Here is a 24,335-nt window from a genome sequence, read left to right on the forward strand (position 1 = left end):
GGGAGGTCTATAGTCTTCTCTCCTGGACCAGGATCTACAGCGAGCAGAGGAGGAGGCTGCCGGACATCAGGGAGGTCTATAGTCTTCTCTCCTGGACATCAGGGAGGTCTATAGTCTTCTCTCCTGGACCAGGATCTACAGTGAGCAGAGGAGGAGGCTGCCGGACATCAGGGAGGTCTATAGTCTTCTCTCCTGGACATCAGGGAGGTCTATAGTCTTCTCTCCTGGACCAGGATCTACAGTGAGCAGAGGAGGAGGCTGCCGGACATCAGGGAGGTCTATAGTCTTCTCTCCTGGACCAGGATCTACAGCTGAGCAGAGGAGGAGGCTCCTGGACATCAGGGAGGTCTATAGTCTTCTCTCCTGGACCAGGATCTACAGCGAGCAGAGGAGGAGGCTGCCGGACATCAGGGAGGTCTATAGCCTTCTCTCCTGGACCAGGATCTACAGCGAGCAGAGGAGGAGGCTGCCGGACATCAGGGAGGTCTATGGCCTTCTCTCCTGGACCAGGATCTACAGCTGAGCAGAGGAGGAGGCTCCTGGACAATAAGGGAGGTCTATAGTCTTCTCTCCTGGACATCAGGGAGGTCTATAGTCTTCTCTCCTGGACAGGGATCTACAGCTATAACCAAATACAGTCCCAACATCACTGTAAATCCACAGATTAGAAGATGCACGCCTCACCAGGCTGGATCCCGCTCCGACCAAAGTCCAAAAATAGAAATATGGAGACACCATCTAAGTGTCAATTCACACATGGGTACTTTATTACACCGGGAAATGCAATGTTTCGGCTGATGCACCAGCCTTTCTCAAGCGGAACTGTCCAGAGCAGGAGAGGTTTTCTATGGGGATTTGCTGCTGCTCTGGACAGTTCCTGACATGGACAGAGGTGGCAGCAGAGAGCACTGTGTCAGACTGGAGAGAATACACCACTTCCTGCAGGACAGACAGCAGCTGATAAGTACTGGAGGACTGGAGAGAATACACCACTTCCTGCAGGACATACTACTATCTCCAGTCTTCCAGTACTTATCAGCTGCTGTATGTTACAAATCTCTTGCATTTTCTGACACCACTTGATTTGAAAGATAAATATTTGGGGTGAACAACCCCTTTAAAATATATATATATATATTGGGTAAATATATATATATATATATATATATATATGACCATGAATGATATATAACTGATACAATAGCGCATGTGCCGCTTCCACACAGTGGCGTAGCCACCGTGGTCGCGGGGGTCGCCGCCGCGACCGGGCCCGCCACAAGGGGGGCCCGCGGGGCCCCCCGATCAATCACTCTTGTGACCGCAAGCATTGTTTTGCTTGCGGTCACAAGAGACTGGCTCCGTCTTTCCCCGGCTTCTGCGCGGCTGCCGGGGGTGTCGCGTCTTACCCCCGGCAGCGCGCGCATCCCAGAACTCCCTGCGCGCCTTGGGCCCTGACTTCCGGTTTCCGGCGCGCAGGGAGTTCTGGGATGCGCGCGCTGCCGGGGATAAGACGCGACACCCCCGGCAGCCGCGCAGCAGTCGGGGACAGACCGGAGGCGAAGGAGTGAGGATCAACGTGGGAGCGCGATGTCAGGTGAGTTAAGTTTTGTTTTTTTATCAGCCTGTACGGGTGGGGGGAAAGAGGGGGACATCTATGAGGGTGGGGGGAAAGGAGGGGGGCATCTATGAGGGAGGGGGGCATCTATGAGGGTGGGGGGAAAGAGGGGGCCATCTATGAGGGTGGAGGGAAAGGAGGGGGCCATCTATGAGGGTGGGGGGAAAGGAGGGGGCCATCTATGAGGGAGGGGGGCATCTATGAGGGTGGGGGGAAAGAGGGGGCCATCTATGAGGGTGGGGGGAAAGGAGGGGGCCATCTATGAGGGTGGGGGGAAAGAGGGGGACATCTATGAGGGTGGGGGGAAAGGAGGGGGCCATCTATGAGGGTGGGGGGAAAGGAGGGGGCCATCTATGAGGGTGGGGGGAAAGGAGGGGGCCATCTATGAGGGTGGGGGGAAAGGAGGGGGCCATCTATGAGGGTGGGGGGAAAGGAGGGGGCCATCTATGAGGGTGGGGGGAAAGGAGGGGGCCATCTATGAGGGTGAGGGGAAAGGAGGGGGCCATCTATGAGGGTGGGGGGAAAGGAGGGGGCCATCTATGAGGGTGGGGGGAAAGGAGGGGGCCATCTATGAGGGTGGGGGGAAAGGAGGGGGCCATCTATGAGGGTGGGGGGAAAAGAGGGGGCCATCTATGAGGGTGGGGGAAAGGAGGGGGCCATCTATGAGGGTGGGGGGGGAAGGAGGGGGGCATTTATGAGGGTGGGGGGAAAGGAGGGGGGCATTTATGAGGGTGGGGGGGAAGGAGGGGGGCATTTATGAGGGTGGGGGGAAAGGAGGGGGCCATCTATGAGGGTGGGGGGGGGGAAAGGGGACCATCTATAAGGGAGGGAGGAAGGGGACCATCTATAAAGGGAGGAAGGGGACCATCTATAAAGGGAGGGAGGAAGGGGACCATCTATAAAGGGAGGGAGGAAGGGGACCATCTATAAAGGGGGGGAAAGGGGACCATCTATAAAGGGGGGGAAAGGGGACCATCTATAAAGGGAGGGAGGAAGGGGACCATCTATAAAGGGAGGGAGGAAGGGGACCATCTATAAAGGGGGGAAAGGGGACCATCTATAAGGGAGGGGGGGAAAGGGGACCATCTATAAGGGAGGGGGGGGAAGGGGACCATCTATAAGGGAGGGGGGGGGGAAGGGGACCATCTATAAGGGAGGGGGGGGGGAAGGGGACCATCTATAAGGGAGGGTGGGGGGAGAGGGGGCCATTCATAAGGGAGGGTGGGGGGAGAGGGGACCATCCATAAGGGGGGGGGGGTAGAGGGGGCCATCTATAAGGGAGGGGGGTAGAGGGGGCCATCTATAAGGGAGGGGGTAGAGGGGGCCATCTATTTGGGGGGGCAACATAGGGGGAGAGGGAATACACAGAGGGGGGCATATATTATTAGGAGGTCACATAGAGTCAGGGCTACCCACTAAATGAGTGTGTAAAGGGGACAGTACAGATGTGTAGAGAGATGAGGATGGTGTCAGAGTGAGGAGCCTAATATGTCTGTCTGGCAGATTCTGTGGATTCGTGGCTCGGAGAAGTTCTCATAACGGCCCAGGGCGGATGGAGAAGATGATGAAAAGGAAAGAACTCCGATCAGAGAAGACGTCCCCTGTGAGTCACCTGATATAACTGCACTGTAATGTATATGGTGTATAGAACCTGTGTAGAGCTGGGGCCACCTCTATATGACTGGATGAGGTGATTTAGTATACTGGATTTGGTCAGTAACAATATGGTGGTGATGGTAGTGGTTGTGGTGTGGCGGTAATGTTTCCTCCCTATATACTGGTATTACTGGTAATATTGGTCTCAGTATACAGGATTTGGTCGGTAACAGTATGGCAGTAATAGGTAATATCTGTCTTGGTGTGTGTGTGTGTGTGTGTGTATGTGTGTATATATATATATATATATATATATATATATATATATATATATATACAGTGGTACCTTGGTTTAAGAGTAACTTCGTTTAAGAGCGTTTTGGTTGAAGAGCTCACAGTTTTTCAAAATTGTGACTTGGTTTAAGAGCATTGCTTTGGTTTAAGAACTTCCTGTATTGGGTGGGAGCGCGAGTGGAGAAGGGGCATGGCCTGCATAGCGGGGTCTACAGCACTGTACTCTAAACACCTTCCAAATCATAGCAGATCCCCTTCAGGCTGGGGCTTACATCAGGGGACAGGACTGTGTGTGGGGGGGTAATCTCTCCATAGCTGTAACCCCTCTCTCCCCGGACAGAGAGTGCTGCATGTATGTGCCCACATCTGCCCTGCTCATTCCTTCATACTCCCTGCAGTCTCTGTCCACCCTTGTGTTTCCCATCCTCTTCATTACTGTACAGTACAGAATAATAAATATATTTGGGGTGCGGAACCAATTGTCTGCATTTACATGATTTCTTATAGGAAAATTTGCTTTGGTTTAAGAGTGGATTTGGATTACAAGCACGGTCCTGGAACGAATTATGCTCATAATCCAAGGCACCACTGTGTATATATATAATATATATATATATATATATATATATATATATATATATATATATATATATATATATATACACACACACACACACACAACAATAGCATCACTTGGTCGTGAAAGGAGGGGGGGGGGGGCCCAAGTTGGCCTCTCGCACCAGGGCCCAGGAGACATTAGCTACGCCCCTGCTTCCACACATATAATATCCCCCCTAAAGCTTTGGTTACTGACCTCCCCCCGCATCCCGCTGCTCCTCCGGCCTCCTTCCTCAGGATCCTGCCAGTCACATGACAGGAAGTCCATGCAGGGATGTCGTCATGGTGACCCCAGAGCAGGCACATATGAGGTCGGAGTCAGTCATGTGACTGGGGGGGGGGGGTCTGGTTGTGTACATTGTGATATAGTGACCTGTATATATAGTCTGGGGTGCAGCCCCCATGTGGTGATGATGTCATCGCTATTATGTTATGTCACAGGAACAGTACATCTTCCTATACGACATCCTGGTGGAGACCCTGCTGTGCGGCACGACCAGTGTGCCGGTGCCCGACATTCCCAGACACCTTAGTCACATGACCAGGCGGGACCCCCACACTCACCTGGACGGCTATGAGAAGGAATTCCAGGTAGGAATATTCACCTGGTGTGGTGGAGTTTATATCACATGGGGTTATATATGATTTATACCGAGGGGGGGGGGGGGGGACAATGTCGTAGTGACAGGTCCTAGAGGTGATGATACGGGGTGCAGGTCCTAGAGGTGATGATACGGGGTGCAGGTCCTAAAGGTGATGATACCGGGTGCAGGTCATGTCCTAGATGTGATGATATGGGGTACAGGTCGGGTCCTAGAGGTGATGATACGGGGTACAGGTCGGGTCCTAGAGGTGATGATACGGGGTACAGGTCCTAGAGGTGATGATACGGGGTACAGGTCGGGTCCTAGAGTTAATGATACGGGGTGCAGGTCCTAGAGGTGATGATACGGGGTACAGGTCAGGTCCTAGAGGTGATGATACGGGGTGCAGGTCCTAGAGGTGATGATACGGGGTACAGGTCGGGTCCTAGAGGTGATGATACGGGGTACAGGTCGGGTCCTAGAGTTAATGATACGGGTCGCAGGTCCTAGAGGTGATGATACGGGGTACAGGTCAGGTCCTAGAGGTGATGATACGGGGTACAGGTCGGGTCCTAGAGGTGATGATACGGGGTACAGGTCTTAGAGGTGATGATACGGGGTACAGGTCCTAGAGGTGATGATACTGGGTGCAGGTCGGGTCCTAGAGGTGAAGATACGGGGTACAGGTCATAGAGGTGATGATACGGGGTACAGGTCGGGTCCTAGAGGTGATGATACGGGGTACAGGTCTTAGAGGTGATGATACTGGGTGCAGGTCCTAGAGGTGATGATACTGGGTGCAGGTCGGGTCCTAGAGGTGAAGATACGGGGTACAGGTCCTAGAGGTGATGATACGGGGTACAGGTCGGGTCCTAGAGGTGATGATACGGGGTACAGGTCGGGTCCTAGAGGTGATGATACGGGGTACAGGTCTTAGAGGTGATGATACTGGGTGCAGGTCCTAGAGGTGATGATACTGGGTGCAGGTCGTGTCCTAGAGGTGAAGATACGGGGTACAGGTCCTAGAGGTGATGATACGGGGTGCAGGTCCTAGAGGTGATGATACGGGGTACAGGTCCTAGAGGTGATGATAAGGGGTACAGGTCCTAGAGGTGATGATAAGGGGTACAGGTCAGGTGCTAGAGGTTATGATACGGGGTACAGATCGGGTCCTAGAGGTGATGATATGGGGTACAGGTCGGGTCCTAGAGGTGATGATACGGGGTGCAGGTCAGGTCCTAGAGGTGATGATACGGGGTACAGGTCCTAGAGGTGATGATACGGGGTACAGGTCCTAGAGGTGATGATACGGGGTGCAGGTTCTAGAGGTGATGATACGGGTACAGGTCCTAGAGGTTATGATACAGGGTACAGTGTACAGGTCCTAGAGGTGATGATATGGGGTACAGGTCAGGTCCTAGAGGTGATGATACGGGGTGCAGGTCAGGTCCTAGAGGTCATGATACGGGGTACAGGTCGTGTCCTAGAGGTTATGATACGGGGTGCAGGTCGGGTCCTAGAGGTGATGACATAGGTCAGGTCCTAGAGGTAATGATATGGGGTGCAGGTAATGTCCTAGAGGTGATGATACGGGGTGCAGGTCAGGTCCTAGAGGTGATGATAAGGGGTACAGGTCAGGTCCTAGAGGTAATGATATGGGGTACAGGTCCTAGAGGTGATGATACGGGGTACAGGTCAGGTCCTAGAGGTGATGATACGGGGTGCAGGTCAGGTCCTAGAGGTGATGATAAGGGGTACAGGTCAGGTCCTAGAGGTAATGATATGGGGTACAGGTCCTAGAGGTGATGATACGGGGTACAGGTCCTAGAGGTGATGATACGGGGTACAGGTCATGTCCTAGAGGTGATGATACGGGGTACAGGTCCTAGAGGTGATGATACGGGGTACAGATCGGGTCCTAGAGGTGATGATATGGGGTACAGGTCCTAGAGGTGATGATAAGGGGTACAGGTCGGGTCCTAGAGGTGATGATACAGGGTACAGATCGGGTCCTAGAGGTGATGATATGGGGTACAGGTCCTAGAGGTGATGATAAGGGGTACAGGTCGGGTCCTAGAGGTGATGATACGGGGTACAGGTCGTGTCCTAGAGGTAATGATACGGGGTACAGGTCTTAGAGGTGATGATACGGGGTACAGGTCCTAGAGGTGATGATACGGGGTACAGATCGGGTTCTAGAGGTGATGATATGGGGTACAGATCGGGTTCTAGAGGTGATGATACTGGGTGCAGGTCGTGTCCTAGAGGTAATGATACGGGGTACAGGTCCTAGAGGTGATGATACGGGGTACAGATCGGGTTCTAGAGGTGATGATATGGGGTACAGATCGGGTTCTAGAGGTGATGATACTGGGTGCAGGTCGTGTCCTAGAGGTAATGAGACGGGGTACAGGTCCTAGAGGTGATGATACGGGGTACAGGTCCTAGAGGTGATGATACGGGGTACAGGTCCTAGAGGTGATGATACGGGGTTCAGGTCCTAGAGGTGATGATACGGGGTACAGGTCCTAGAGGTAATGATACGGGGTACAGGTCATGTTCTAGAGGTGATGATACCGGGTACAGGTCGGGTCCTAGAGGTGATGATACGGGGTACAGGTCATGTCCTAGAGGTGATGATACGGGGTACAGGTCCTAGAGGTGATGATACGGGGTACAGGTCCTAGAGGTGATGACACAGGGTGCAGGTCCTAGAGGTGATGATACGGGGTACAGGTCAGGTCCTAGAGGTGATGACACAGGTCAGGTCCTAGAGGTGATGATATGGGGTACAGGTCGTGTCCTAGAGGTGATGATACGGGGTACAGGTCCTAGAGGTGATGATACGGGGTACAGGTCCTAGAGGTGATGATACGGGGTGCAGGTCCTAGAGGTGATGATACGGGGTACAGGTCCTAGAGGTGATGACACAGGGTGCAGGTCCTAGAGGTGATGATACGGGGTACAGGTCGGGTCCTTGAGGTGATGATACGGGGTACAGGTCGGGTCCTAGAGGTGATGATAAGGGGTACAGGTCCTTGAGGTGATGATATAGGATACAGGTCGGGTCCTAGAGGTGATGATACGGGGTGCAGGTCCTAGAGTTGATACGGGGTACAGGTCCTAGAGGTGATGATACGGGGTACAGGTCGGGTCCTAGAGGGGATGATATAGGGTACAGGTCGTGTCCTAGAGGTGATGATACGGGGTACAGGTCGGGTCCTAGAGGTGATGATACGGGGTGCAGGTCGTGTCCTAGAGGTGATGATACGGGGAACAGGTCGGGTCCTAGAGGGGATGATACGGGGTACAGGTCCTAGAGTTGATGATACGGGGTGCAGGTCGTGTCCTAGAGGTGATGATACGGGGTACAGGTCATGTCCTAGAGGGGATGATACGGGGTACAGGTCAGGTCCTAGAGGTGATGATACGGGGTACAGGTCGGGTCCTAGAGGTAATGATACGGGTCGCAGGTCCTAGAGGTGATGATACGGGGTACATGTCGTGTCCTAGAGGTGATGATACGGGTCGCAGGTCCTAGAGGTGATGATACGGGTACATGTCGTGTCCTAGAGGTGATGATACGGGGTACAGGTCATGTCCTAGAGGTGATGATACGGGGTACAGGTCATGTCCTAGAGGGGATGATACGGGGTACAGGTCATGTCCTAGAGGGGATGATACGGGGTACAGGTCATGTCCTAGAGGGGATGATACGGGGTGCAGGTCAGTTCCACCAATGATGGTACTGATGGTTTTTCAGGCTCTGGAGGAAATTACAAAATTGTATGAGATTTATCAATGTAAAGAGGCGAAGAAACCAGAAAACCAGAAGAAGAACCGAAACTCCAAGATCCTGCCAGGTAAGAGCAGAGAACGTAACTCCCATCACTGCACCACTGCCTTGTAGAGGAGTCACTGCACCACAGCCATGTAGAGGGGTCACTGCACCACAGCCATGTAGAGGGATCACTGCACCACTGCCATGTAGAGGAGTCACTGCACCACAGCCATGTAGAGGAGTCACTGCACCACAGCCATGTAGAGGGATCACTGCACCACAGCCATGTAGAGGGGTCACTGCACCACTGCCATGTAGAGGGATCACTGCACCACAGCCATGTAGAGGGGTCACTGCACCACAGCCATGTAGAGGGATCACTGCACCACAGCCATGTAGAGGGCTCACTGCACCACAGCCATGTAGAGGGGTCACTGCACCACAGCCATGTAGAGGGGTCACTGCACCACAGCCATGTAGAGGGATCACTGCACCACAGCCATGTAGAGGGATCACTGCACCACTGCCATGTAGAGGGATCACTGCACCACAGCCATGTAGAGGGATCACTGCACCACAGCCATATAGAGGGGTCACTGCACCACAGCCATGTAGAGGGGTCACTGCACCACAGCTATATAGAGGGGTCACTGCACCACAGCCATGTAGAGGAGTCACTGCACCACAGCCATGTAGAGGGGTCACTGCACCACTGCCATGTAGAGGGATCACTGCACCACAGCCATGTAGAGGGGTCACTGCACCACAGCCATGTAGAGGGGTCACTGCACCACAGCTATATAGAGGGGTCACTGCACCACTGCCATGTAGAGGAGTCACTGCACCACTGCCATGTAGAAGGGTCACTGCACCACTGCCATGTAGAGGGGTCACTGCACCACAGCCTTGTAGAGGGATCACTGCACCACAGCCATGTAGAGGAGTCACTGCACCACAGCCATGTAGAGGAGTCACTGCACCACAGCCATGTAGAGGAGTCACTGCACCACTGCCATGTAGAGGAGTCACTGCACCACTGCCATATAGAGGAGTCACTGCACCACTGCCATGTAGAGGAGTCACTGCACCACTGCCATGTAGAGGAGTCACTGCACCACAGCCATGTAGAGGGGTCACTGCACCACAGCCATGTAGAGGAGTCACTGCACCACAGCCATGTAGAGGAGTCACTGCACCACAGCCATGTAGAGGGATCACTGCACCACTGCCATGTAGAGGGATCACTGCACCACTGCCATGTAGAGGGATCACTGCACCACAGCCATGTAGAGGAGTCACTGCACCACTGCCATGTAGAGGGATCACTGCACCACTGCCATGTAGAGGGATCACTGCACCACTGCCATGTAGAGGGATCACTGCACCACTGCCATGTAGAGGGATCACTGCACCACTGCCATGTAGAGGGATCACTGCACCACAGCCATGTAGAGGAGTCACTGCACCACAGCCATGTAGAGGAGTCACTGCACCACAGCCATGTAGAGGAGTCACTGCACCACTGCCATGTAGAGGGGTCACTGCACCACAGCCATGTAGAGGGGTCACTGCACCACAGCCATGTAGAGGAGTCACTGCACCACTGCCATCTAGAGGAGTCACTGCACCACTGCCATGTAGAGGAGTCACTGCACCACTGCCATGTAGAGGAGTCACTGCACCACAGCCATGTAGAGGAGTCACTGCACCACTGCCATGTAGAGGAGTCACTGCACCACAGCCATGTAGAGGGATCACTGCACCACTGCCATGTAGAGGAGTCACTGCACCACTGCCATGTAGAGGAGTCACTGCACCACTGCCATGTAGAGGCCAGTGTAGTCTTTAGGGTGGTATTTGGCCCTCTTAGTCTTTGGAGTGTTATTTGGCCGGCTTAGTCTTTGGGGTGGTATTTGGCCGGCTTAGTCTTTGAGGTGGTATTTGGCCGGCTTGGTCTTTGAGGTGGTATTTGGCCGGCTTAGTCTTTGAAGTGGTATTTGGCCGGCTTAGTCTTTGAAGTGGTATTTGGCCGGCTTAGTCTTTGAGGTGGTATTTGGCCGGCTTAGTCTTTGAAGTGGTATTTGGCCGGCTTGGTCTTTGAGGTGGTATTTGGCCGGCTTGGTCTTTGAGGTGGTATTTGGCCGCCTTGGTCTTTGAGGTGGTATTTGGCCGGCTTGGTCTTTGAGGTGGTATTTGGCCGGCTTGGTCTTTGGGGTGGTATTTGGCCGGCTTGGTCTTTGGGGTGGTATTTGGCCGGATTAGTCTTTGAAGTGGTATTTGGCCGGCTTAGTCTTTGAGGTGGTATTTGGCCGGCTTAGTCTTTGAGGTGGTATTTGGCCGGCTTGGTCTTTGGGGTGGTATTTGGCTGGCTTAGTCTTTGGGGTGGTATTTGGCCGGCTTAGTCTTTGAGGTGGTATTTGGCCGGCTTGGTCTTTGGGGTGGTATTTGGCCGGCTTGGTCTTTGGGGTGGTATTTGGCTGGCTTCGTCTTTGGGGTGGTATTTGGCCGGCTTAGTCTTTGAGGTGGTATTTGGCCGGCTTGGTCTTTGAGGTGGTATTTGGCCGGCTTAGTCTTTGAGGTGGTATTTGGCCGGCTGGGTCTTTGGGGTGGTATTTGGCCGGCTTGGTCTTTGGGGTGGTATTTGGCCGGCTTGGTCTTTGGGGTTGTATTTGGCTGGCTTCGTCTTTGGGGTGGTATTTGGCCGGCTTAGTCTTTGAGGTGGTATTTGGCCGGCTTAGTCTTTGAGGTGGTATTTGGCCGGCTTGGTCTTTGGGGTGGTATTTGGCTGGCTTAGTCTTTGGGGTGGTATTTGGCTGGCCTAGTCTATAGGAGTAATATTTGTTGGCTTAGACATTGGGGTTGTATGTTTCTGGTTTAGTTTTGGGTTGGTGTACGATTAAAGGGGTAGTGCACCAAAAAAAAAATTTCTTTCAAATTAACTGCTGCCATGAAGTGCCAGACATTTGTAATTTACTTCTATTAAAAAATCTCAAGCCTTCCAGTACTTATCAGCTGCTGTATGAGAGCAGGAGAGGTTTTCTATGGGGATCTGCTCCTTCTCTGGACAGTTCCTGACATGGACAGAGGAGGCAACAGAGATCATTGTGTCAGACAGGAAAGAAAACACGACTTCCTGCTGGACACACAGCAGCTGATAAGTACTGGAAGGCTTGAGATTTTTTAATAGAAGTAAATTACAAATTTCTGGCAGTTCATGGCAGCAGTTGATTTGAAAGAAAAAAATTTTTGGTGCACTACCCCTTTAAGCTTTTGTAGTGTTATTATGCAGTTTTCTTTCTCAGTGGGTTTTGTAGCTTCTTGGTTTGGCTTGGGATCATCAGGATGGGCCATTCCTTTGTATAAATAATTCTATAGCTCTGACTGGTCCCCTATTCTCTCCGCAGGTGATCACTGGCGCCCCATTCTGTTGTCAGTACTGGCAAGAAATGGCACCCCCGCATACATCAATGCTGTGTTTGTAAATGTAAGAAGCATATGTAACGTAAGGAGGATAGGTGTAGGATATGTAATGTGAGGAGGATAGGTGTAGGATATGTAATGTATGGAGGATAGGTGTAGGATATGTAATGTGAGGAGGATAGGTGTAGGATATGTAATGTGAGGAGGATAGGTGTAGGATATGTAATGTATGGAGGATAGGTGTAGGATATGTAACGTAAGGAGGATAGGTGTAGGATATGTAATGTGAGGAGGATAGGTGTAGGATATGTAATGTAAGGAGGATAGGTGTAGGATATGTAATGTGAGGAGGATAGGTGTAGGATATGTAATGTGAGGAGGATAGGTGTAGGATATGTAATGTATGGAGGATAGGTGTAGGATATGTAATGTAAGGAGGATAGGTGTAGGATATGTAATGTATGGAGGATAGGTGTAGGATATGTAATGTGAGGAGGATAGGTGTAGGATATGTAATGTATGGAGGATAGGTGTAGGATATGTAATGTATGGAGGATAGGTGTAGGATATGTAACGTAAGGAGGATAGGTGTAGGATATGTAATGTAAGGAGGATAGGTGCAGGATATGTAATGTATGGAGGATAGGTGTAGGATATGTAATGTATGGAGGATAGGTGTAGAATATGTAATGTATGGAGGATAGGTGTAGAATATGTAATGTATGGAGGATAGGTGTAGAATATGTAATGTATGGAGGATAGGTGTAGGATATGTAATGTGAGGAGGATAGGTGTAGGATATGTAATGTATGGAGGATAGGTGTAGGATATGTAATGTATGGAGGATAGGTGTAGGATATGTAATGTATGGAGGATAGGTGTAGGATATGTAATGTGAGGAGGATAGGTGTAGGATATGTAATATATGGAGGATAGGTGTAGGATATGTAATGTATGGAGGATAGGTGTAGGATATGTAATGTATGGAGGATAGGTGTAGGATATGTAATGTGAGGAGGATAGGTGTAGGATATGTAACGTAAGAAGGATAGGTGCAGGATATGTAATATATGGAGGATAGGTGTAGGATATGTAATATATGGAGGATAGGTGTAGGATATGTAATGTGAGAAGGATAGGTGTAGGATATGTAATGTAAGGAGGATAGGTGTAGGATAAGTAATGTAGGGAGGCTAGGTGTAGGATATGTAATATATGGAGGATAGGTGTAGGATAAGTAATGTAGGGAGGCTAGGTGTAGGATATGTAATATATGGAGGATAGGTGTAGAATATGTAATGTGAGGAGGATAGGTGTAGGATATGTAATGTATGGAGGATAGGTGTAGGATATGTAATGTATGGAGGATAGGTGTAGGATATGTAATGTGAGGAGGATAGGTGTAGGATATGTAATGTGAGGAGGATAGGTGTAGGATATGTAATGTGAGGAGGATAGGTGTAGGATATGTAATATATGGAGGATAGGTGTAGGATATGTAATGTGAGGAGGATAGGTGTAGGATATGTAATGTGAGGAGGATAGGTGTAGGATATGTAATGTGAGGAGGATAGGGGTAGGATATGTAATGTGAGGAGGATAGGTGTAGGATATGTAATATATGGAGGATAGGTGTAGGATATGTAATGTGAGGAGGATAGGTGTAGGATATGTAATGTGAGGAGGATAGGTGTAGGATATGTAATGTGAGGAGGATAGGTGTAGGATATGTAATGTATGGAGGATAGGTGTAGGATATGTAATGTGAGGAGGATAGGTGTAGGATATGTAATGTATGGAGGATAGGTGTAGGATATGTAATGTGAGGAGGATAGGTGTAGGATATGTAATATATGGAGGATAGGTGTAGGATATGTAATGTATGGAGGATAGGTGTAGGATATGTAATGTGAGGAGGATAGGTGTAGGATATGTAATATATGGAGGATAGGTGTAGGATATGTAATGTATGGAGGATAGGTGTAGGATATGTAATGTGAGGAGGATAGGTGTAGGATATGTAATATATGGAGGATAGGTGTAGGATATGTAATGTGAGGAGGAGAGGTGTAGGATATGTAATATATGGAGGATAGGTGTAGGATATGTAATGTATGCAGGATAGGTGTAGGATATGTAATGTGAGGAGGATAGGTGTAGGATATGTAATGTGAGGAGGATAGGTGTAGGATATGTAATATATGGAGGATAGGTGTAGGATATGTAATGTATGGAGGATAGGTGTAGGATATGTAATGTGAGGAGGATAGGTGTAGGATATGTAATGTATGGAGGATAGGTGTAGGATATGTAATGTGAGGAGGATAGGTGTAGGATATGTAATGTAAGGAGGATAGGTGTAGGATATGTAATGTATGGAGGATAGGTGTAGGATATGTAATGTGAGGAGGATAGGTGTAGGATATGTAATATATGGAGGATAGGTGTAGGATATGTAATGTATGGAGGATAGGTGTAGGATATGTAATGTGAGGAGGATAGGTGTAGGATATGTAATGTGAGGAGGATAGGTGTAGGATATGTAATGTGAGGAGGATAGGTGTAGGATATGTAATATATGGAGGATAGGTGTAGGATATGTAATGTGAGGAGGATAGGTGTAGGATATGTAATGTGAGGAGGATAGGTGTAGGATATGTAATGTATGGAGGATAGGTGTAGGATATGTAATGTATGGAGGATAGGTGTAGGATATGTAATGTATGGAGGATAGGTGTAGGATATGTAATGTGAGGAGGATAGGTGTAGGATATGTAATGTATGGAGGATAGGTGTAGGATATGTAATGTGAGGAGGATAGGTGTAGGATATGTAATGTGAGGAGGATAGGTGTAGGATATGTAATGTATGGAGGATAGGTGTAGGATATGTAATGTATGGAGGATAGGTGTAGGATATGTAATATATGGAGAATAGGTGTAGGATATGTAATGTGAGGAGGATAGGTGTAGGATATGTAATGTATGGAGGATAGGTGTAGGATATGTAATGTGAGGAGGATAGGTGTAGGATATGTAATGTATGGAGGATAGGTGTAGGATATGTAATGTGAGGAGGATAGGTGTAGGATATGTAATATATGGAGGATAGGTGTAGGATATGTAATGTATGGAGGATAGGTGTAGGATATGTAATGTGAGGAGGATAGGTGTAGGATATGTAATGTGAGGAGGATAGGTGTAGGATATGTAATGTGAGGAGGATAGGTGTAGGATATGTCCCTGATGTGGTCGGTGTGGTGTGAGGCTCAGTATGGCAGATACAGGACGTCTCCCTGGGCCCCTGCCTGTCCGGCTGGTGCGGTGGATGATGCATGTGGCCCCGGGCCCCTGCCTGTCCGGCTGGTGCGGTGGATGATGCATGTGGCCCCGGGCCCCTGCCTGTCCGGCTGGTGCGGTGGATGATGCATGTGGCCCCGGGCCCCTGCCTGTCCGGCTGGTGCGGTGGATGATGCATGTGGCCCCGGGCCCCTGCCTGTCCGGCTGGTGCGGTGGATGATGCATGTGGCCCTGGGCCCCTGCCTGTCTGGTGCGGTGGATGATGCATGTGGCCCCGGGCCCCTGCCTGTCCGGCTGGTGCGGTGGATGATGCATGTGGCCCCGGGCCCCTGCCTGTCCGGCTGGTGCGGTGGATGATGCATGTGGCCCCGGGCCCCGGATCTCCCTCCCCTGATACGTCTCCTTATTACAGTCTTACTGCCTGGAAGATGTGGTCATCGCCACCCAGCTCCCCATGAAGGAGACTCGGGGGGATTTCTGGTCCCTGGTCTGGGACTACAAGTGCACGTCGGTGGTTGTGATGCACCGAGCGCTGGACCTGCCGCAGGTCAGTATCTTACAGAGCGTTGCCCACACTCATAAGTTTAGTCCTCCCCTCCCCCAGTACAACGTCCCCTTTTGCCCCCACAGATCGGCTCGCACTTTTGGGCAGATAACGGAGAAATCTGTTATGGTGGATTCAGTGTCCGAGCAACTGGAAAAGAGTCGGGGAACGGCTACAGGTCAACGTCCGTGAGTGTGAGGAGGGAGAACCAGGTGAGTGCAGATGGGGGGCACTATAAAGAGTGGTCATGTGACCGATGGGGGCGCTGTAAGGAGCGATCATGTGACTGCTGGGGGTGCTGTAAGGAGCGGTCATGTGACAGCTGGGGGTGCTGTAAGGAGTGGTCATGTGACCGGTGGGGGTGCTGTAAGGAGCAGTCATGTGACTGGTGGGGGTGCTGTAAGGAGCGATCATGTGACTGCTGGGGGTGCTGTAAGGAGCAGTCATGTGACTGCTGGGGGTGCTGTAAGGAGCAGTCATGTGACCGGTGGGGGTGCTGTAAGGAGCAGTCATGTGACTGGTGGGGGTGCTGTAAGGAGCGATCATGTGACTGCTGGGGGTGCTGTAAGGAGCGGTCATGTGACTGCTGGGGGTGCTGTAAGGAGCGGTCATGTGACTGATGGAAGTGCTGTAAGGAGCGATCATGTGACTGCTGGGGGTGCTGTAAGGAGCGGTCATGTGACTGCTGGGGGTGCTGTAAGGAGCAGTCATGTGACTGGTGGGGGTGCTGTAAGGAGCGTTCATGTGACTGCTGGGGGCACTATAAAGAGTGGTCATGTGACCGATGGGGGCGCTGTAAGGAGCGGTCATGTGACCGATGGGGGCGCTGTAAGGAGCGGTCATGTGACTGGTGGGGGTGCTGTAAGGAGCGGTCATGTGACTGGTGGGGGTGCTGTAAGGAGCAGTCATGTGACTGCTGGGGGTGCTGTAAGGAGCAGTCATATGACTGGTGGGGGTGCTGTAAGGAGAGGTCATGTGACTGCTGGGGGTGCTGTAAGGAGCAGTCATGTGACTGCTGGGGGTGCTGTAAGGAGCGGTCATGTGACTGCTGGGGGTGCTGTAAGGAGTGGTCATGTGACCGGTGGGGGTGCTGTAAGGAGCAGTCATGTGACTGGTGGGGGTGCTGTAAGGAGCGTTCATGTGACTGCTGGGGGTGCTGTAAGGAGCGGTCATGTGACTGCTGGGGGTGCTGTAAGGAGCAGTCATGTGACTGCTGGGGGTGCTGTAAGGAGCGGTCATGTGACTGATGGAAGTGCTGTAAGGAGCGATCATGTGACTGCTGGGGGTGCTGTAAGGAGCGGTCATGTGACTGCTGGGGGTGCTGTAAGGAGCAGTCATGTGACTGCTGGGGGTGCTGTAAGGAGCAGTCATGTGACTGCTGGGGGTGCTGTAAGGAGCGGTCATGTGACTGCTGGGGGTGCTGTAAGGAGTGGTCATGTGACCGGTGGGGGTGCTGTAAGGAGCAGTCATGTGACTGGTGGGGGTGCTGTAAGGAGCGTTCATGTGACTGCTGGGGGTTCTGTAAGGAGCGGTCATATGACTGGTGGGGGTGCTGTAAGGAGAGGTCATGTGACTGGTGGGGGTGCTGTAAGGAGCGGTCATGTGACTGGTGGGGGTACTGTAAGGAGCGGTCATGTGACATCGGGGGTCATTGCAACGCCCTGGCCCCTAGGGGCCACTTCCGCAGTGCAGATGTTTGTGAGGGTGCAGGAACCGGGGCAGCTGTAGGATGTAGTGGTCACGGTGTAGGCACGAGGGTGATACAGCTGGAAACCGGGCTCCTGACCATGCGGGAATACTGGGCATGCGATTCTTCGTTGTCCTTAGTCAGGGCACCAATGATCACACCAATGCCAAGGTTCAGAAACAACGGTAGTTGTGTATTTATTGTAACGGTGGTAACTAGTAGTAACAGTCTCTCCGGATGCAACCGGGTATAAGGCAGACTTGGATAAGGGGGACACAATACACGCAGTTTGCAGTGGACCATAGCTTTCCAGAACAGAACTAGTTATAATAAAAATATGAGCATAAGAAGGGCTGTTCTGGGACACTGCATCATTACTTTACATATTAATTTACAGAGGACAGATTCCAGCCTGGACGTGACCCTGTGGCAGATCAGCTCGTGGCCCCTGGATCAGGATCTGCCCAGTGATCCATCTGCACTGATCACTGTGATCGGGGAAGCGGAGAAACGGCAGCAGCAGATGGCGGACAGTCACATCCTGGTCACCTGCAGGTAAGTGTGTGCCAGAGCATCAACCCCAGGATACTACAGGGGGTAAGGTGTGTGACATGTCCAGAATAGTGAGTGCAGCTCTGGAGGATGAGACAGGATGGAACAGCAGAATAGTGAGTGCAGCTCTGGAGGATGAGACATGATGTAACAGCAGAATAGTGAGTGCAGCTCTGGAGGATGAGACATGATGTAACAGCAGAATAGTGAGTGCAGCTCTGGGGGAGGAGACATGATGTAACAGCAGAATAGTGAGTGCAGCTCTGAAGGATGACACACCATGTAACAGCAGAATAGTGAGTGCAGCTCTGAAGGAGGATGAGACATAGTGTAACAGCAGAATAGTGAGTGCAGCTCTGGAGGAGGAGACATGATGTAACAGCAGAATAGTGAGTGCAGCTGTGGAGGATGAGACATGATGTAACAGCAGAATAGTGAGTGCAGCTCTGGAGGAGGAGACATGATGTAACAGCAGAATAGTGAGTGCAGCTCTGGAGGATGAGACATGATGTAACAGCAGAATAGTGAGTGCAGCTCTGGAGGATGAGACAGGATGTAACAGCAGAATAGTGAGTGCAGCTCTGGAGGATGAGACATGATGTAACAGCAGAATAGTGAGTGCAGCTCTGGAGGAGGAGACATGATGTAACAGCAGAATAGTGAGTGCAGCTCTGGAGGAGGAGACATGATGTAACAGCAGAATAGTGAGTGCAGCTCTAGAGGATGAGACATGATGTAACAGCAGAATAGTGAGTGCAGCTCTGGAGGAGGAGACATGATGTAACAGCAGAATAGTGAGTGCAGCTCTGGAGGAGGAGACATGATGTAACAGCAGAATAGTGAGTGCAGCTCTGGGGGATGAGACATGATGTAACAGCAGAATAGTGAGTGCAGCTCTGGAGGTGACTGCAGTAATTGCGGTCAGTAGATGACACTGATGATGCCACCCGTTCCCTGTATCCCGCAGTGATGGGGCGAGCCGCTCCGGTCTCTTCTGCGCCGGCCTCATCCTCTGTGATCAGATCCGCAGTGATGGATTCCTGGACGTGTCGCAGGCCGTGCGGTCGCTGAGGAGGAGACGCTGCCAGTTCATCCCCAGTAAGGTAGGTGCATCATGTGACCCACAGGGGGCGCCACTGGCTGTGATTACACCACAGCGGCTGAATGATCCCACTAATGTACACAGCTCCTCTGCTCACACTGTGCTACTAATACTGTAACATTGTATCCAGTATCCCTCTTACACTACAGCTCTGCTCTATAAGCTCTGTACCTGCTGCCTCCTCTGAGGTCCTGACTACAGCTCTGCTCTATAAGCTCTGTACCTGCTGACTCCTCTGAGGTCCTGACTACAGCTCTGCTCTATAAGCCATGTACATACTATCTCCTCTGAGGACCTGACTACAGCTCTGCTCTATAGGCCCTGTACATACTATCTCCTCTGAGGTCCTGACTACAGCTCTGCTCTATAAGCCCTGTACATACTATCTCCTCTGAGGTCCTGACTACAGCTCTGCTCTATAAGCTCTGTACCTGCTGACTCCTCTGAGGTCCTGACTACAGCTCTGCTCTATAAGCCATGTACATACTATCTCCTCTGAGGACCTGACTACAGCTCTGCTCTATAGGCCCTGTACATACTATCTCCTCTGAGGTCCTGACTACAGCTCTGCTCTATAGGCCCTGTACATACTATCTCCTCTGAGGACCTGACTACAGCTCTGCTCTATAAGCCCTGTACATACTATCTCCTCTGAGGTCCTGACTACAGCTCTGCTCTATAAGCCATGTACCTGCTGCCTCCTCTGAGGTCCTGACTACAGCTCTGCTCTATAAGCCATGTACATACTATCTCCTCTGAGGTCCTGACTACAGCTCTGCTCTATAAGCCCTGTACATACTATCTCCTCTGAGGTCCTGACTACAGCTCTGCTCTATAGGCCCTGTACATACTATCCCCTCTGAGGTCCTGACTACAGCTCTGCTCTATAAGCCATGTACATACTATCCCCTCTGAGGTCCTGACTACAGCTCTGCTCTATAGGCCCTGTACATACTATCCCCTCTGAGGTCCTGACTACAGCTCTGCTCTATAAGCCCTGTACATACTATCTCCTCTGAGGACCTGACTACAGCTCTGCTCTATAAGCCATGTACCTGCTATCTCCTCTGAGGACCTGACTACAGCTCTGCTCTATAAGCCCTGTACATACTATCTCCTCTGAGGACCTGACTACAGCTCTGCTCTATAAGCCCTGTACATACTATCTCCTCTGAGGTCCTGACTACAGCTCTGCTCTATAAGCCATGTACCTGCTATCTCCTCTGAGGACCTGACTACAGCTCTGCTCTATAAGCCATGTACCTGCTGCCTTCTCTGAGGTCCTGACTACAGCTCTGCTCTATAAGCCATGTACATACTATCCCCTCTGAGGACCTGACTACAGCTCTGCTCTATAAGCCCTGTACATACTATCTCCTCTGAGGACCTGACTACAGCTCTGCTCTATAAGCCCTGTACATACTATCCCCTCTGAGGTCCTGACTACAGCTCTGCTCTATAAGCCATGTACCTGCTATCTCCTCTGAGGACCTGACTACAGCTCTGCTCTATAGGCCCTGTACATACTATCCCCTCTGAGGTCCTGACTACAGCTCTGCTCTATAAGCCCTGTACATACTATCCCCTCTGAGGTCCTGACTACAGCTCTGCTCTATAAGCCATGTACATACTATCCCCTCTGAGGTCCTGACTACAGCTCTGCTCTATAAGCCCTGTACATACTATCTCCTCTGAGGTCCTGACTACAGCTCTGCTCTATAAGCCCTGTACATACTATCTCCTATGAGGTCCTGACTACAGCTCTGCTCTATAAGCCCTGTACATACTATCTCCTCTGAGGTCCTGACTACAGCTCTGCTCTATAGGCCCTGTACATACTATCCCCTCTGAGGTCCTGACTACAGCTCTGCTCTATAAGCCCTGTACATACTATCTCCTCTGAGGTCCTGACTACAGCTCTGCTCTATAAGCCATGTACATACTATCTCCTCTGAGGTCCTGACTACAGCTCTGCTCTATAAGCCCTGTACATACTATCTCCTCTGAGGACCTGACTACAGCTCTGCTCTATAGGCCCTGTACATACTATCTCCTCTGAGGTCCTGACTACAGCTCTGCTCTATAAGCCCTGTACATACTATCTCCTCTGAGGTCCTGACTACAGCTCTGCTCTATAAGCCATGTACCTGCTGCCTCCTCTGAGGTCCTGACTACAGCTCTGCTCTATAAGCCCTGTACATACTATCTCCTCTGAGGACCTGACTACAGCTCTGCTCTATAAGCCCTGTACATACTATCTCCTCTGAGGTCCTGACTACAGCTCTGCTCTATAAGCCCTGTACATACTATCTCCTCTGAGGACCTGACTACAGCTCTGCTCTATAAGCCCTGTACATACTATCTCCTCTGAGGACCTGACTACAGCTCTGCTCTATAAGCTCTGCTGGTTATAGATCCCATGTTGATGCTGGTTACGGATCTCGTTGGCAGGATCAGTACTCCTCCTGCTATCTGCTCGCTCACACCTACCTGGAATCATTTGAAACTTATGGAAACTTCAAGTAGCTGCAACTTCTCTGAAGGATCCGGAGGAGACGACCCATTCACTGAGTGCTGGCCGAGAGCGGAGACCTCTGCGAGAGACCCCTGCGAGAGACCCCTGCGAGAGACCACTGCGAGAGACCCCTCCAGAGACCCCTCCGAGAGACTCCTGCGAGAGACCCCTGCGAGAGACCCCTGTGAGAGACCCCTGCGAGAGACCCCTCCAGAGACCCCTCCAGAGACCCCTCCAGAGACCCCTGCGAGAGACCCCTCCAGAGACCCCTCCGAGAGACCCCTGCGAGAGACCCCTGCGAGAGACCCCTGCGAGAGACCCCTGCGAGAGACCCCTCCAGAGACCCCTCCAGAGACCCCTGCGAGAGACCCCTCCGAGAGACCCCTCCGAGAGACCCCTGCGAGAGACCCCTGCGAGAGACCCCTGCGAGAGACCCCTCCAGAGACCCCTCCGAGAGACCCCTCCAGAGACCCCTCCAGAGACCCCTCCAGAGACCACTGCGAGAGACCCCTCCAGAGACCCCTCCGAGAGACCCCTGCGAGAGACCCCTGCGAGAGACTCCTGCGAGAGACCCCTGCGAGAGACCCCTCGGAGAGACCCCTCGGAGAGACCCCTCGGAGAGACCCCTGCGAGAGACCCCTCCGAGAGACCCCTGCGAGAGACCCCTGCGAGAGACCCCTGCGAGAGACCCCTGCGAGAGACCCCTCCAGAGACCCCTCCAGAGACCCCTCCAGAGACCCCTGCGAGAGACCCCTCCGAGAGACCCCTCCGAGAGACCCCTGCGAGAGACCCCTGCGAGAGACCCCTGCGAGAGACCCCTCCAGAGACCCCTCCGAGAGACCCCTCCAGAGACCCCTCCAGAGACCCCTCCAGAGACCACTGCGAGAGACCCCTCCAGAGACCCCTCCGAGAGACCCCTGCGAGAGACCCCTGCGAAAGACTCCTGCGAGAGACCCCTGCGAGAGACCCCTGCGAGAGACCCCTCGGAGAGACCCCTCGGAGAGACCCCTCGGAGAGACCCCTGCGAGAGACCCCTCCTCATCATCATCATCATCCTCATCCTCAATTATCATCCTCCTTCATATCATCCATCTCACCCAGTCACCAGCTCTCCCCCCCCCCCCCCCATACAACATCATTACTGAGAGTGACACCGGGGCCGGAGAGTATACACCTGATCCCTGACCCCAGGAGCTGACAGAGAGGCGGAGCTTAGGTGTATAGAGAGGTGTATATATCAGTGTATACAGCTACTGGGGTGTATATCTCCATATCTGCCTGTATATATCAGTGTATACAGCTACTGGGGTGTATATCTCTGTATATATCAGTGTATACAGCTACTGGGGTGTATATCTCTGTATATATCAGTGTATACAGCTACTGGGGTGTATATCTCTGTATATATCAGTGTATACAGCTACTGGGGTGTATATCTCTGTATATATCAGTGTATTCAGCTACTGGGGTGTATATCTCTGTATCTGCCCTGTATATATCAGTGTACACAGCTACTGGAGTGTATATCTCTGTATCTGCCTGTATATATCAGTGTATACAGCTACTGGGGTGTATATCTCTGTATCTGCCCTGTATATATCAGTGTATACAGCTACTGGGGTGTATATCTCTGTATCTGCCCTGTATATATCAGTGTATACAGCTACTGGGGTGTATATCTCTGTATCTGCCCTGTATATATCAGTGTATACAGCTACTGGGGTGTATATCTCTGTATCTGCCTGTATATATCAGTGTATACAGCTACTGGGGTGTCTATCTCTGTATCTGCCCTGTATATATCAGTGTATACAGCTGCTGGGGTGTCTATCTCTGTATCTGCCCTGTATGTATCAGTGTATACAGCTGCTGGGGTGTATATCTCTGTATCTGCCCTGTATGTATCAGTGTATACAGCTGCTGGGGTGTCTATCTCTGTATCTGCCCTGTATGTATCAGTGTATACAGCTGCTGGGGTGTCTATCTCTGTATCTGCCCTGTATGTATCAGTGTATACAGCTGCTGGGGTGTCTATCTCTGTATCTGCCCTGTATATATCAGTGTATACAGCTACTGGGGTGTATATCTCTGTATCTGCCTGTATATATCAGTGTATACAGCTACTGGGGTTTATATCTCTGTATCTGCCTGTATATATCAGTGTATATCTCTGTATCTGCCCTGTATATATCAGTGTATACAGCTACTGGGGTGTATACTGGTTCTGTATCTGCCCTGTATATATCAGTGTATATCTCTGTATCTGCCCTGTATATATCAGTGTATACAGCTACTGTGGTGTATATTTCTGTATCTGCCCTGTATATATCAGTGTATATCTCTGTATCTGCCCTGTATATATCAGTGTATACAGCTACTGGGGTGTATACTGGTTCTGTATCTGCCCTGTATATATCAGTGTATATCTCTGTATCTGCCCTGTATATATCAGTGTATACAGCTACTGGGGTGTATATCTCTGTATCTGCCTGTATATATCAGTGTATACAGCTACTGGGGTGTATATCTCTGTATCTGCCCTGTATATATCAGTGTATACAGCTACTGGGGTGTATATCTCTGTATCTGCCCTGTATATATCAGTGTATACAGCTACTGGGGTGTATATCTCTGTATCTGCCCTGTATATATCAGTGTATACAGCTACTGGGGTGTATATCTCTGTATCTGCCTGTATATATCAGTGTATACAGCTACTGGGGTGTCT

At 51.0% G+C, this 24,335-nt stretch overlaps 1 protein-coding gene across 1 annotated transcript in view; it reads left to right on the forward strand.

Moving 5' to 3' along the window:
- Nucleotides 1-21,733, forward strand: part of LOC138786367 (receptor-type tyrosine-protein phosphatase epsilon-like) — a 105,964-nt gene extending 84,231 nt beyond the window's left edge. Inside the window, exons 19-26 of the mRNA XM_069963346.1 lie at nucleotides 4,565-4,714; nucleotides 8,471-8,570; nucleotides 11,893-11,972; nucleotides 15,620-15,754; nucleotides 15,838-15,963; nucleotides 17,836-17,993; nucleotides 18,958-19,093; nucleotides 21,544-21,733. Of these exons, the coding sequence (XP_069819447.1) occupies nucleotides 4,565-4,714; nucleotides 8,471-8,570; nucleotides 11,893-11,972; nucleotides 15,620-15,754; nucleotides 15,838-15,963; nucleotides 17,836-17,993; nucleotides 18,958-19,093; nucleotides 21,544-21,618 (960 nt within the window). The 3' untranslated portion in view covers nucleotides 21,619-21,733. The remainder of the gene's footprint in view (nucleotides 1-4,564; nucleotides 4,715-8,470; nucleotides 8,571-11,892; nucleotides 11,973-15,619; nucleotides 15,755-15,837; nucleotides 15,964-17,835; nucleotides 17,994-18,957; nucleotides 19,094-21,543) is intronic.
- Nucleotides 21,734-24,335: the final 2,602 nt, after the last annotated feature.

This window comes from Dendropsophus ebraccatus, chromosome 3 (assembly GCF_027789765.1).
Source record: "Dendropsophus ebraccatus isolate aDenEbr1 chromosome 3, aDenEbr1.pat, whole genome shotgun sequence".
Classification (NCBI taxonomy): Eukaryota; Metazoa; Chordata; class Amphibia; order Anura; family Hylidae; genus Dendropsophus; species Dendropsophus ebraccatus.